Source organism: Musca domestica, unplaced genomic scaffold (genome assembly GCF_030504385.1).
Source record: "Musca domestica strain aabys unplaced genomic scaffold, Musca_domestica.polishedcontigs.V.1.1 10, whole genome shotgun sequence".
Lineage (NCBI taxonomy): Eukaryota > Metazoa > Arthropoda > Insecta > Diptera > Muscidae > Musca > Musca domestica.
In genome coordinates, this window is record NW_026712115.1 from 11,125,943 (window position 1) to 11,141,597 (window position 15,655).

Genomic DNA, 15,655 nt, shown 5'->3' on the forward strand with positions numbered 1-15,655 from the left:
ACTCGGCGAGATAGGAAGATCCACATATATTGTTATAATATCTCCAACACATAGTGCTGAGGGATATCAATGGCTTGTCGGACGAAATAAGTAGCTATTTTCTAACCACTTAAAGTTGATAAAAAAGCTTTTAGTGACTAAAATCGAAATAAATGTACTTATTTTTACAACTTTTAGTTGCCGGAAAGTAAGGACTTACATTGTACAGCAGCAGCGCTAGTTAAAATAATGGGTTGATAACCCGATTTGTGATGAGTAATTTTGCTGGGATATTAAAGCGTATACTTATTATCAATCCTGAACATTAAATATTTTTGATGAAGTGTGTAAGGTAGGAAAGGGGTCTAGTTATCGGGATCTAGATCGTTTATTCATGCCAGACAAACACTCCAATCTTGGAGGACTTCTCAGTTTAATGTCCCTGTTAGACCTGAACTGGGTTTTAACAGATCAAACCGAGGTAGACTTGTTTCGTCTTCGATTTTATCTTCATTGATATTAATGAATTTTGATTATTCAGTTAGGCCTTTAATTCCATTTAAGCATTCATGGCGACGGTGTGACCATACGAACTATTTGTGGAAAATTCTAGACGGGTGTCTGTTGGAATAAAAATATTATAGAGGGGTTTCGTGGCAGTACTAAGCAGGAAGAGTCGTGCGATCATACATATATTTTTTTAAAGTACCTTGTACCGTTTACATCATCTCACTCTCAAAAAGTATATTCATATCTCCGTGATAAAGAGCTATATGAAAGTTAAAAAGCACATAAAATTCATATTTTTTTAGTTGTTGTATTAAATAAAAACCGTTCATTTAATATAATTCATTCCGATGTTGAGTGCACTTTTTCGTTAGAAAACACACTCGAACAAACAAATTACAGATATAAAAGGAATCCAAAAATATTTTGGATATTTGGATATGGAAAGATATTGGTTTGGTTGTTGTTGGTGGGAACGGATCTTCTTCAAGCATTCCGAATCGTCACACAATTTCGAATCCATATTGGAGGAGGTCAATTGATTGTTTTTCAAGAACCAGTTGGGAACTTTGTAGTGCAATGGGTTGCAGATGACGGTGACGATTTTCTCGACCTCGTTTTCAGTGCATTCACCTGCATGTTTGGTCAAATCAATATATTCATTAATACCAACTTTGCGTTTACCATCAGTGTTGGTATTTATAATACACAAAATGTGTTGGAAATTTTCTGGGATACTGCACGACATTTTGGCCTTTTGATAGCCACCGATTTTAAGCCGAAATTTGAATTGATAGTACGGTCCATAGAATTTAATGTTTCAAGATTATTTTGTGCAAATGTTGATCGCTACTGCGCCTCAAATGACCCATCTGCCCAGTCCGATTTTTGCCATACTACAATGTTGTCTTCTAGTGCGTCAATTGAAGCGGACTTGTCTGTGTAGACATGAGCGGTTTGGTTTAAAAAGTTGGATATCATCTCATGGTAGCGCTCATCATTCACATTTACATTAGGATTTGCAGCGTATGGTCCAAGAATGACACCTTCCAGTCACTTGTGGCTTTTTCTTAGTGCATTGGTAGCTTTTGAAGGCTTCTGGAGGCTTCTGGCTAATGTTTATTCCAAAGTTGTCAATTCAATTCTGGTATCTGAGTTACCCATTGAGCCAACGCTCTATGTTACCAAAAAAAGGTGTACTTAAATTGCTTTTATAAGCCCATGTCCATACATAGCGTGATGTAGATTGAAAATGGTTAGTAATATAAAAAAAAATCGGTCTCAACACATTTTTATACCCTACACCACACTATGGTAAGGGTATTATGTCTTTGTGCATTTGTTTGTAACATAGAGAAGGAACTATGTCTCTATAGTTCCTTTTGGCGATCTGCATAGGTCCGGCAGTCCGTCTTCCCATGCATTTTTTGCCCGATCGATATGAAATTGTTTGGCTCATGGAGGAACCCTATTGAAAATGGAGACAACGGTCAAAATTTAATTGTAGCTTTCATACATATCTTCGTCTGATTTGTCTTTTATTCTGCACCAAATGTGTAAAACAAGTCTAAATGGGATGAATGTCGGCACATGTAACCAAATTGAGCATAGAAGAAAGTATCTCAAATTTAGTGCAAATCGGTTAAGATATAGTTATAGCTCTCATATATATTTTTCTTCCGATTTGCTACTTTAGTCCCCCACCAGCGTAATATGCACTCCATAACAACGATATTCGGGAAAATATGTCAAATACGGCTCAGAAATAATTTTGCCAAATTTTATCAAGATAGGTTCAGATTTGGATATAGCTCCCATATATATATTTATTTATTCGATTTCAAATTTATTATGCACTATACTGCAACAAAGTCAAACGCTATCATTTTTACATTTGTTTTTAAATTTTATTGAATGAAAGCAAAAAATGTCGGATATAGGATAAAATTTTAAAATAAGTTTAGATTTGTTCGAATTGGTCACCTTTGGCACGAATTATGGCCTTCAAACGGCCAATGAAACCGTCACACGCTGCCCGAATGTTGCTGTGCGGTATTTTGGTACATTCCCGGCGAAGCGCTTGCTTGAGGTTATCGACACTTTGGTATTTTTTAGTGCCAGCCTTGCTTTCCAAAATAATCCAGGCATAATAGTCGAACGGATTGGTATCCGGAGATTTTGGTGGCCATTGTGCGCTGGAAATGAAGCGAGGGACCTCATTTTGTAACCATTCATGGGTGGCGCAGGCTGAGTGCAATGGTGCTGAGTCCTGTTGGAATGTCCAAGGTATGCGGCCAAGGCTTTAATACTCCCTACTGAATATTTTCGCGATAATATTCGGCATTTATACTGATGCTACGGTCGATTAATACGAGCGGAGAGCGACCATCGTCTGTTATGGCGGCCCCATCACCACTATCATCATGGCTGGCGCTTGAGTTCTGGCGGCCAACCGAAGGTGCACATTTTCAACTGACCTCTTTGGCAAGTAAACATGATCATTTTGTTTGTTTACAAACTGCTGGACAACGGATCGGAGAAAACCAAATTCGACAGTTCACCTCTTTCGGCCAAGCGAAGCAAATCTTTAGCTCTTGTGAGCTCTTTCAGTAGCGGTGTAAGTTCTTGCACTTTTTCGAATTTCAATGGCTTTATCCCAGCTCATTTTTCAATATTTGCCAAATGGAATATTGCGATATATTCAGCTGACGAGCCATTTTGCGGTCACTGCGACGCAGGTTTCGATCAAGTCGCTTCTTCACTTTTCGAACAATTTCTGCTGATGTTGCTGTTATCTTCCGTCCACTTCCTTGTTTCATCCGATGTTGTTTGTATGTCTCTCACAACCGTTAAATTCTCTCCTTATTTCATGGAGATTGGTTTGGATTCGGATATAGCTTCCATATACATGTCTAAAAAGTCTAATATCACCTCAATTGGAATGGATTTTGGTAAATATCGCTTCAGACACAAATGCCTCCGTCAAATTTAGTAGAAATTGATTAATTTTCGTCTAGAAAAAAATCTGCCAAGTTTAGATCAAGAGGCTCCGGATACAGCTACATCTCCAATTTTAATTTAAGCCATCTTAATGTCATATCATGCACTCTACCGCAATCAATAATGGGCAGTGTTGGTAGGATTTACTTCACATAAATTCAAAATATAAATATTTCCCCGTCATGGATAGCTTTAAACCGTTCGTCTTTGAATCAACGTCGTAGTGTCTATTGTTCCAAGTTTAAGAAATTCAATCTGAAGCCTTTTCCCTTTAGCATCACTGAAACTATGTAACACTCAAAACCCATAAATACATCTTTTCTTATTAGCATAAAGTATATTTGATGCAATATTGTTGTATAACACACACACACACGCACACACAAAGGTCAAACTGTCATTATCATAAGTTGCGAATATAATTTTGCTGCAAAAAGACTTGAGAAAAAGTTTTAAGCTCTGACACTTACACGGACACTTTAAGAACATAATTGTGTTCATTTAAGGAGCCGAATTTGTTAAAATTCCTCAACTTGGATGGAACACACGCGAAATTACTCACACACCCCCACACACAACCAAACGTGTACTCATTGTCAATGTTTGTACACAGGCCCGACTCTGTATGTCACACACATATACGTACACACACACATGCACACTCAGCTTAATGTATGCAGACAACCTTGTGTTGCCAGCGTCTCATAGGACCCAATCTGGGGACATGGGAAGTGCAAAATTAAAGCAACTCAAAACGAATGCCCATCTCGTCGGCGACTGATGTGAAGGTTAAACGCTGCGAATTATGACGAGCAAATAGCCCAGCGGCAACATTACCGTGGCCATAATTTATGGCAAAACTTTCTGAAATTTAATTTAAATTAATGTCGACGACATGTTTTAGCCGCCGTTTTTTTTCTTTTCAAATAAAAAAAGCCCAACTGCATTATCCTACTGTTTACACTTCTCCCGTCTAGTTTTACCGCCAGCTAATGTGGCTTTGTGCGTATGTCTGAGGGTGTACGGGTGCCTGTGGAAACACACGTACCCCCACAAGGAAGAATTTCACTTGGAAATGTTTGACGTTACGGCTGAATAACTTTTGTGAAAAGCTTCTACAAAAATGCGGTTAAATGGTTTGCGCTTTACTTTCATCCTTCCTCATGCTGCCAATTTTTATTCAGAGCAAATGTTTTTGGCGGGTTAGGGACAAGGGCGGTCGGTCGGTCTGCACAAGTGAAAAAGTTTAAGATTTAATTTGGCAAAAATCCGCACAAAGAACCAGTCGATTGATTTGTTTGTCGCAATCGTTTTGCAGCCAAACTGGGAACATTGCCCGCATAGCCATTGCGGACGGCAGCAATTCCGCCATTTGGAGCCATTGTCATCGTCTTATCTTTAAATCTCGGTTAAGCTTTAATTCAGAAAGTATTACTTTAATTTAATAGAGATATTGAAACATACCCACCCTGAGAATGTTAAGCGGGTGTTGATATGAATGGGGAAATTTAAAGTGAAAAGGATTTTGAGGTTTTATCGCCACAAGACACTTTGATGTGGTCTCACATACGACGCAATATGAGAGTGAGGTAAATGCGGAAAGTATCGTATGTGTTGTTCTGACACGTTTTCAAAATTTTTCTTTCTGCGAAATGTTAATTCTGCAAGAAATAAAAAGTTCCAAAATTCTAGACGAAAAACAAAGAAAATATAAATTATTGAAAATTAAGAAACTTGGGAAGCAGATTGAGACTGATTTTGAATTCTTACATAATGCATTGCATTAATAGGTAGGCAAATGTTTCTCTGTAGAATAGTTGTTTATTCGGACAACTATCAGTTTGTTTCTAAGGGCCACTAGATTGAATTATGGTACTCTTTGCGTTCATACTCTTCTATATCTATAAAAGAGGAAAATGTTTGTATGTTTGTTTGTAATTTATGGACTCGAAACCCGCTGCAGATTTTCCTGAAAATTTCCAAGTTTACTACAACATTGCCTGAATGTAACATAAGCTATATACATTTTTGAAATTCCACTTGGAACTGGAGATATAGCATCAGAATCGAAGGTACCTACCAAAAACTTAGATTTTATATGTACATATCTATTGATTGATGATTCATAATTTGGAACAAAAATAAATTTTGAAAAAATAATATTGAAATCGGTTCAGATTTGGATATAGTTCCCATATACAGGGTGAGAAAAAACTGCAACAAAGTCTAACGCCATAATTTTTAATTCTTTTTTTAAATTTTATTTAATAAAAGCAAAAAAATATCGGAAATAGCATCAAATTTTAGAATAAGTTTAGATTTATTCGAGTTGGTCACCTTTGGCACGAATTATGGCCAATGAAACCGTCACACGCTGCCTGAATGTAGCTCTGCGTTATTTTGGCCCATTCCCGCGCTTGAAGCGCTTGTTTGAGGTGATCGACACTTTGGTATTTTTTAGTGCCAACCTTGCTTTCCAAAATATTCCAGACACAGTAGTCCAACGGATTTGTATCCGGAGATTTTAGAGGCCATTGTGCGCTGCAAATGAAGCGAGGAACCTAATTTAGGTGGCGCGTGCTGAGTGCGCGTGGTCTGCGGCCAAAATGTTTGATTGCCCAAGGCTCTAATACACCCTCCAGAATATTTTCACGATAATATTCGGCTTTTATTCTGATGCCACGGTCGATTAATACGAGCGGAGAGCGATCATCTGCTGTTATGGCGGCCTACACCATCACCATGAGTTCTCGTGGCTAACCGAAGGTGCACATTTTCAGCTGACCTCTTTGGCAAGTAAACACGATCATTTTGTTTGGCCAACGAATGTTTTCTCATCGGTGAAAACCAAATTCGGCAATTCACCACTATCGGCCAAGCGAAGCAAATCTTTAGCTCTTTTGAATCTATTTTCTTTCCGTTGCGGTGTAAGTTCTTGAACTTTTTGGAATTTCAATGGCTTTACCCCAAGCACATTTTTCAATATTTTCCGAATGGAATTTTGCGATATGTTCAGCTCAGAAGCCATTTTTCGGCCACTGCAACGCGGGTTTCGATCAAGTCGCTTCTTTACTTTTCGAAACATTTCTGCTGATGTTGCTGTTTTCTTCCGTCCACTTCCTTAACGTCGGGCTACGCTACCAGTATCACGGTAACGAGCGATGGAACGAGACACAAAAGATTTATTCACATTTAAATGCTGGAGTGCTCTAACTATAGCCACTTGTGGTTTTCCAGCAAAATATCACGCTTGAATTCCATCACGAATAACTTTTTTTCTGGAAAATTCTCAACAAAATGCTTTTGTACGCTTGTAAACAATATAAGGAGCTGTCACTGGGATAATTTTAACAGCTGTCGGACGAGTGACTTAGAAATGACAGAAGTCTAAAGTTGGTTGAAGTTTTTTCAGCTCACCCTATATACACCAAGAAAACTGCATTGTTTTAAGTTGAACGGTATTTCTGTTGCTATTAGAGGGGTTCAATGTAGTCATACAACTGAGCCTACATACTTTCTCGTAATAATCGTAGCCTCAATTATATTCTACATAACAGTTTAATTGAGTTTTTTCTGTTAGCCTTATACCAGTGCAAAGGCGTTGTGGGCCTATGTTTCGTAATAAAATGATATCCGAATCTGAACCAATTTCTATGTAATTGACAAAATTTATTTTTAGGCTAAATTCCGCCACACATCCCCAACTTCATTGAAATTGGAGATATATAGCGTGATTGGCGCATCAAATATGCAAAATTAGTCGAAAATATATACGGAAGCAACCTCTAAACCTCACATCATTAGGAACATTTGTTTTTTTTTTACCAAAAACCGTCACTTATTTCGAATTTCATTGGAATCGGACTAACATATCGTGTTTAGTGCATCAAATATTTAAAATCGACCAAAAATTTATATGGATCTGAATCTGAACCGATTTCAATATTATGTGACAAATTCATTTTTGTACCGAATTCTGTCACTTTTTTCCAATTTCTTTGGAGTCGGACATATATATCGCGTTTGGTGCATCAAATATGTTAAATGGGCTGAGAATATATATGGGAGCTATAACCTAATATCAACCGATTTTAATATGATTTGGCAAATTTATTTTTGTACCAAATTCTGTCACTCATTTCAAATTTGAAGATTGTATCTGTCAGTGCCAATTTTTGGCAAAAATCAGGTATCTGTATAAAATCATGCATCTGTTATAAATTTTATGGGAATAATTGGTTATTAAAATTTAACCTTTTGTGGGGGGAGGTATCACCATATTCACATAAGATCTCTGTTTGAGCGAAATTTTTTGATATACCAAGTTTGAAAAGCATCTCTTATTTGTTTCACAAGTTATAAGAGACATAAGTATTAAAAATTCCGACCCTTTGTGGGGAAGAGGAAGGTAGTAGAAAGAATGAACCGATATATTCCATCTTTACACCCGATCTTTTGTTAGTGGAAATATTGAAATGTATAAAGTTTAGAATGAATCGGATCCTTATTTCGCATTTTATGAAAGTTTGGGTTATCCTAAATTTTGACCCGTTGTAGGGGAGGTACCAGAAGGAGTTGACCGATATATCCCATCTTCACTCTAGCTCTTGTGTTGACAGAAACATTGCGATATGCCGAGTTTTAAGGGAGTGGTATGCTCATTTCACGTTTCATGAGCTTCATTGTTATTCAAAATGTCGATGTGTTGTGGGGGATCTTGTGTTGGTAGAAATGTTGAGATATACCAAAGAAAAGCGGATTCATATTTCAGATTTTATAAGAGTAATAATTGTTCAAAATTTTGACCCTGTGTGGGTTTGGTATGCGGAGGAGAGGGCCGATAATGTTTATTTTCACACTTGACCTGGCACAGCTAAAAATATTAGGATTTGCAAAGTGTTCCCAGAATTGTATCATCCTTTCTTGTTCTATACGGTAAATATTTTATTTTATGAAAATTTTGACCTTTTGTGCCAAATTTGTACCGAAAGGAGTGGGCAACATCTCCGAACTCGATATAAGTTGGACAATAATATTACGACCAAAATCGGATACTCCCTCCGAGAGTTGATTTGCGCACCAGCCAGTCAGGCAGACGGACTGACTGGCCAGATCGATTTCAAATGTCTTCAAACGGATTTGGTCCAAAGAGAACTAGGATATAAAACCGTTATTTCGATGAGGCACGTTTTGGGCGTATCAAAAAATATATGTATCCTCTTTAGCCATTGGGTTAAAAGTATAAATATGTTCATTACATCTCGGATATCCAACCCATAATTTGAGCAAGGCCATGTCGCATGAAATAAGTTGTTGAGTTGTGGTCGCTCATAGATGCTAAATAAGTACTAATTTAATTGACATTAACTGTTCAAAAAAAAAAAAAAAAAGTGCGATATGGTTTTGTTTAAATAAAGTGTTCGGTCTTACTATTAAAATACGGGCCTTGTAACTTCCTCCTCGCTCGGAATTTACCCTCCCAGACAATGACGTCTAAAATGTTGTCAATTTTTATTAAATTGACCTTGTCATAAACGATGTTTTTTTCAAATTTAATTTTTTGCGAAATAACATATTTATGTCCAGCATTTCGCACCATTCCAAACAAATTTGATGACCTTAAACGAAAATGTTGTTATGAAGGCAAAATTCCATTTCGTACCAAGAGTTGATCAAGTTTTAAAATTTAATTTTCTGTGGAGACAAATTACGTTAATCTTTGGAATTGAGAAGAAGATAATGCCATTGGTATCTTTCTCACCATCGGGGTTGGCGTTCGGTTAGAGTATTTTCATGATTAACGTACTGTCTGCTAGGGTCAAAGTTAGCATTTCCATAATACGTCTTTATTGAAAGCAATAACCATTACGGATTTGCCAATAAACAAGAATAATAAAAATCTGGCAGGAAGCCCTGCAGAATCGAGGGTTTATGTTTTTCTTGGAAAATTTAATATCTATTTCATTTGAGTTTCGAAATGCAGTTCATAGCCATGAATGTAGGCGAAACCTTAAGTAAAAGTGGAATATTCCTCGTCACGGCATGGATTATGGATCAGAGGTCAAAGTCGTTGCTTGCATTGATGTTACATTTTAATTAAAATTGCAAATATTTGAAATATTTTTCCTATTCTTCTTCTTCAACTTTTCCTTTTTACACAAAGTAATGGAAAGCATTGCAATAAAAACAACGACAACAACAAAACGTAAACACTCTTCGAATAGAATTCATATTTTATTTCAAAGCATCATCGATTTATTTATTTTTATATTTTGTTGGCTGATGGAAAGGGTGAAGGGTGAAGAAAGTGTTTCCGTTGAAATAATCTGCAGCAATGCTTACGTTCATTGTATCCAAATCAAACGAGTGATGTATCAAATTTTCATTTGAAATATGGAATTTACAAGTTTTGAAGATATTTTCTAGCAAATCCAAATGTCCGTTTTTGGGCTTGCTCTGATATAGATACCCAAAACTAAATACCATGCCAATATTTAGAACTTATCGTTGGAGTTTCCAAAAGCCAGCCCCATCTCACCGCAAGGGAATATAGTCGAAAGATTCTTGAATTCTTATCAACTCGTCGAACAATATTTAGCTTTTGAAGTACTGACCTAATAGTATCACTCGAACATAGAATATAATTTCCCTTCTTCTTGGCAGAATGATGTACAGCAAATTGTTAAACTATATTAAAGCCTTTAAGCACTTGAAAAGAACCCCACCTGGTTCTAAAATGTTCGAACTTTTATATAGGGTTTTTTTTTCACACCAAAAAATGATATTTAACCCTTTAAAATAACATTAATCCTTTAAAATGTTATAAAACCCGATCAACCTTCCTACCAAAAGACATTTCCAACCTACATATTTTAGGCAGAAAGTTTTTTTTGGGGAAGGAGCTATATACCAGCATGAGTTGATATTTCTGCCAAAACTTATAACTTTGTTAATTCGACATAATAAGCCATGACTTGTTGTTCTGCTGTAGCTTCTAACAACAGCTTGGGTGGATATTCAAAAGTTTTTCTTTCAATATCGCAATTCACGCTCTATCCCTCCATTGACAATGATGATTATCCATTTGTATGTGTGTGCCTGTGTCGGTGTGTTCTGGTTAGAGTCATAGACAACCATGTTAAGCATAAACCTAATTAATATTTAGTTTCAGGCAATACAAACTTCATGACATAGGCCGCACTCACCCAGCCATTTGTCGTGTCTAGGTCAATTTGAGGCAACCCAATTATATTTGACAGGCATTGCCACAAAACTTGGCCACATGTGAAGAACAAGTTCTGAGAAATCGTTGTTCAGGTTATAAAGAATTCTTGTTACGACTAATTGAATGACAGCATGTGAAATGAGAGTGTATGTGTGGGTGTTACGACCACCCACTCATCAACATGTGTTGCAGGTCCAGACGTTGTTTTCGAAATGCGTTCATCATAAATCAAAATAAAATGGAGATAATCGCTTTGCCATAGACACTCTCGGTGACATCTGGAAGAGCGATAAAAATAACATTTCATCTCAAGGAGGCCTTGCCAAATTAAAAAGGAATTAGTCCCGTGTATGTGTGTGTGTGAGGCATTGTCCCCAAAAAGAAAGAGCATACACAAATGTATGTATGTATGTATGCATGTATGTGTTTTGGTTGGCTAAGATGGATTACTTTGTGTGTCAGGTGAAAGGTTGTCAAGGGACAAAAAACAACATTTGTTTAGTTAAAGTGTTTGACTGTCTGTCAGTCATGCTATCATGTGTTCATTTCTGTTCTCTTGACCATATTTCGGCAAAACATGTGTCACATTATACGGGTCCTGATCAGGTTTTCGTGCGTATCCTTTTGTTGGGATTGTCTGTATTTGTTTGCGAACATCTCTTTGAGTGCAAATGTCAAACCTTTTGACACAACTCATTTTAAGTTGCCATGAATACCTACCCATGAGTTTTATACAAAGCGTTTAATATCAAAAGTTAATTGACAACGTTGTTTGGGAGTTTAGTCTGCTCAAAAACAAATCCTGGCAAAGGGTCATACAAAACTTTGTGAGTGATATTTTTTGAAAAAAAAGGAAAATGTTATCATATCTTTTCAATATCTGTTAAATATCATGTTTCCGTTTACTTGCGAGAGAAAAGGCAGTAAAAACAATTGAAAACGGTGTTAGGTACGGTTGGGCTCAATGATGATGTAAATTAAACAAGTTAGAATGATTTTGACCAGTGTTCCGACACTCGCAATTTAAACACTTGTTTATGTATACCCTTTTTGAGGGACGTGCCAAAGGATACGAGATCTAGTGCTGTCTAATTAATATATGTGAAGTTTGCATATTACTAGATTTATTATTTCTCAAAAATTTTCCGTTTGTGGAGGAGGCACTAGCAGTAGGGGACCAATGTGATTTATGATGGCTTCTGGCTTAGGTGTGAAGGAAAACATTATTCAAAATGTGAGAGAGGTATTAGAAGGAGTGAACCATTATTGCCCGTTTTAATCCTGACCTATATCTTTTCCAAATAATATAAATATATGCTGTGCTAACTTTGAACTATATCGAGTACACAGATCGATTTTTATGTTTTGCTGCAAAATTTTTGTGATGGAGGTACCTACAAAAATGTACCATTTCCAAACGCAATATAGGCTTCAATAAAATATCACTATGTACTGAATTATGACAAAAACGAATACTCCCTTTGAGGTTTAAAGTGCAAGTATACCCGGGATCTAAAACCTTTATTTCGACTCGGGACATTTTGGAAGTATAAAATGATTTATGGCTTCTGAAGTCATAAAACAAGGAGAATAAACATCAAAAATTAAGTGAATTTTCTATATGAGAATATTTTTAATATACAGGGTGAGATAAAAAACTACAACAAAGACAAAAAGCCATAATTTTTACATATTTTCTTAAATTTTATAGAAAGAAAGCAAAAAATATCGGAAAAACCATCAAAATTTAGAATAAGTTTAGATTTGTTCGAATTGGTCACCTTTGGCACGAAACCGATGAAACCGTCACACGGCTCCCGAATGTTGCTCTGCCGTATTTTGGCCCATTCCTGGCGAAGCGCTTGCTTGTAGTGATCAACACTTTGGTTTTTTTAGCGCCAACCTTGCTTTCCAAAATACTCCAGACACAATAGTCCAACGGATTGGTATCCGGAGATTTTTGTCGCTATTGTGCGCTGGAAATAAAGCGAGGAATCTCATTTTGTAACCATTCTTGGGTGGCGCGTGCTGAGTGCGGTGGTGCTGAGTCATGTTGGAATCCTCAAGGTCTGCGGCTAAAATGTTTGAGTGCACAAGGGTTTAATATGGTCGTAATGGTCGGTTAATACGAGCGGAGAGCGACCATCGGCTGTTATGATGGCCCACACCATCACCATGGCCGCCGCTTGAGTTCTGGTGGTCAACAGAATGTGCATGAACATTTTGTTTGTTTTCAAACTGCTGGACAACGAATGTTTTCTCATCGGAAAACCCAAATTCGGCAGTTCACCACTTTCGGCCAAGCGAGGCAACTCTTTAGCTCTTTTGAGTCTATTTTCTTTCTGTTTCGGTGTAAGTTCTTGCACTTTTTGGAATTTCAATGGCTCGGGTTAAAGCTTATTTTTCAATATTTGCCGAATAGAATATTGCGATATGTTCAGCTCATGCGGTCACTGCGATGCGGGTTTCGATCAAGTCGTTTCTTTACTTTTCGAACCATTTCTGCTGATGTTGCTGTTTTTTTCCCTCCACTTCCTTGACGTGGGGCTACGCTGCCAGTATCACGGTATCGAGCGATGGTATGAGACACAAAAGATTTATTCACATTTAAATGCTGGAGTGCTCTAACAATAGCCACTTGTGGTTTCCAGCCAAAAATTAAGAAATCAAACCATAACGCTTGAGTTCCATCACGAATGACTTTTTTTCGGGAAATTCTCACCAAAATTCTTTTGTACGCTTGTAAACAATATAATGAGCTGTCACTGGAATAATAGCTATCAGACGAGTGGCTTAGAAATGACATCTGTCTGAGGCTGGTTGCAGTTTTTTCATCTAACCAGGTATTCTAAACAACTTAAGAGACGAATATTTCGACAAATTCGGTATACCCCTATATATTGTGTATACTTTTTTTTGGACAGAAACATAATCAAATTCGGACCATGGTGCAGTGTCGCGTATACACAACACACAATAGCTTTTGCAATAACTCATACTCATACGCACCAATGGCTATTTATTTATCTATCATTCAACTTCGAAATGAATGAAAATGAAATTTAAAACTCTGGAAAGTTGAATTGTGAAATCGAAACATTTTCCATTGTAAACGGATTATTCTCATGGACATAAATGATTGTATGTATGTGTGTGTATACGCCCTTAAGCAGATTGCAGAAATGCAACTTTTAAACAGAATAACAGTGTTATTCATGGAAAGAGCTATGATTAACGATGGCATTCTGCTAATGTTGGTAATCACCAACTAAATGTCACAATGCTCGCTCAACTCTTTGTTCTCATTTCAAAGAACAAATCACATTTATGACACATTCTGTCTCCATCATAACGACGTCATAATATCAATGTTAATGATAATGGTGATGCTCATTCATAATATTCCGTATAGAGGGTCTCCACAGCGCCATGGAGGACGAACTACATTCAACATGTGTATGTATGTGTGTGTTTGTGTGTCCTAGAAGCAGGAAAAAAGTTCATGACATTGCCATGGAGTCTAAGAGGATGTGTTGCTGCTCGAACTCAACTCAATTCAATGGCTTTAAACGATATTGTTTTCTAGTCTGCTTTGTTGTTTTTCGTTTGTAATTTTCTTTTTATTTCTTTCTTGCCACATTTCTTTTTAATGAACTTTGCTAGAAGTTTGAATGTAGTTATGCCACAATTATAACTTCAAGTGCATGCGACTGCCATCTCGAGCCACATCAAGTCGATACTTGCACGTCTATGCGGGCGAAGCTGGGATGTGGATGTCTGGAGCAGTTGAAGTCATTTCTTTTATGCGTTGCAATGAGTCTTAACTGGAAAATTAAAGTTGAGATAAATAATCGACATTTCTGTCGAATTAGCAAATAAATAATTATATCGCAATTTCGAAAAGTTCTCAAAGTTAAGGGGAAAGTCGCATTTTGTAAAAGAATTTAAGGCATTCATTCAGACTAGAACCAGCACACATATCTATGCAAAGAGGGGACTAGCGTCTATTTTTTAAGAACTCAGACATTTTTACTTCCAATTCTAATTCTCTTGTGGTTTTGTATCTGTTTTTTTTTTTATTTATTTTCTGTTAATTTATTGAGTCTAACCACTTTCTACTCCCACATCTTTGAGTACATATCTCAGACTTTGGACTAACAATCTAAACTACATAGACAGCTAATATTAGGGTCAGTTCAAGTCAAGCGCTTAAATATAATCTAAAACTAAAGACAATAGTCAAGACGGGTCTCCCTGACAATCCTGATTGCGTTCCCAAATAACTGCCGCTTTTCTCTACCCTCCACCATACTATGAACGATTTATTAATTCTGTCATTCCGTTTGTTGTAACATCGCGAAACAACCATGTTTTTCTGTGTCTGCCAGTGGAAGTTACTATAGTTTACTACCGAAAATACATTTTGTATTTTACCTTCACAAAACTTTCCGTATTGAAAATGGCCATAAAGGTCCACACTTTGGTATAGCTTCCATATAACGGTATAAGGTATTAACCTAATTTGTTGTAAATTGGCAGTTTGGTCTCCCAGTATGCAGAAAATATACTTCCAAAGAACTGTCCATTCAGACTTTAATTGTGGCATAGCATTTTAATAATTTCAACGGAATTTGAAAGAACACTACTAAAAAAGTGCAGTATATATTATTTTCTTATTATGAGTTGTGAAAGGAAAGTAAGAGAATAATTGCAATTAATATACATTTGTTGTAAAGGACTGTAAATGTGGCATATTGCTGACAACTATTTCTTTTGCAAGTAATAACACATTTCGGGATTTCAGCTCCATTGGTTCTCACAAATCTAAATTGTACCAAATTTCGTACACATAAGTACGAATTTCCAAAATTTCCTACCTAACCCAATCCATATCCAAATTTCCAAAACTACATCCATACTTCAATCAAACAATCCTATAGAAAT

General features: G+C 36.7%; 2 protein-coding genes across 2 annotated transcripts in view; one reads left to right on the forward strand and one right to left on the reverse strand.

Annotated features, from left to right (window-relative positions):
- The window catches only part of LOC101890348 (transient receptor potential cation channel trpm), a 279,771-nt gene that overhangs the window by 17,262 nt on the left and 246,854 nt on the right, over positions 1-15,655 (forward strand). The gene's annotated exons all lie outside the window — the stretch shown is intronic.
- LOC109614348 (small ribosomal subunit protein uS13) lies at positions 539-1,234 on the reverse strand. Its single transcript, XM_020039773.1, has 2 exons — positions 880-1,234; positions 539-600 (listed from the first exon to the last, which is right to left on the reverse strand). Exons 1-2 carry the CDS (start codon positions 1,232-1,234, stop codon positions 539-541), a joined length of 417 nt encoding a protein of 138 aa, XP_019895332.1.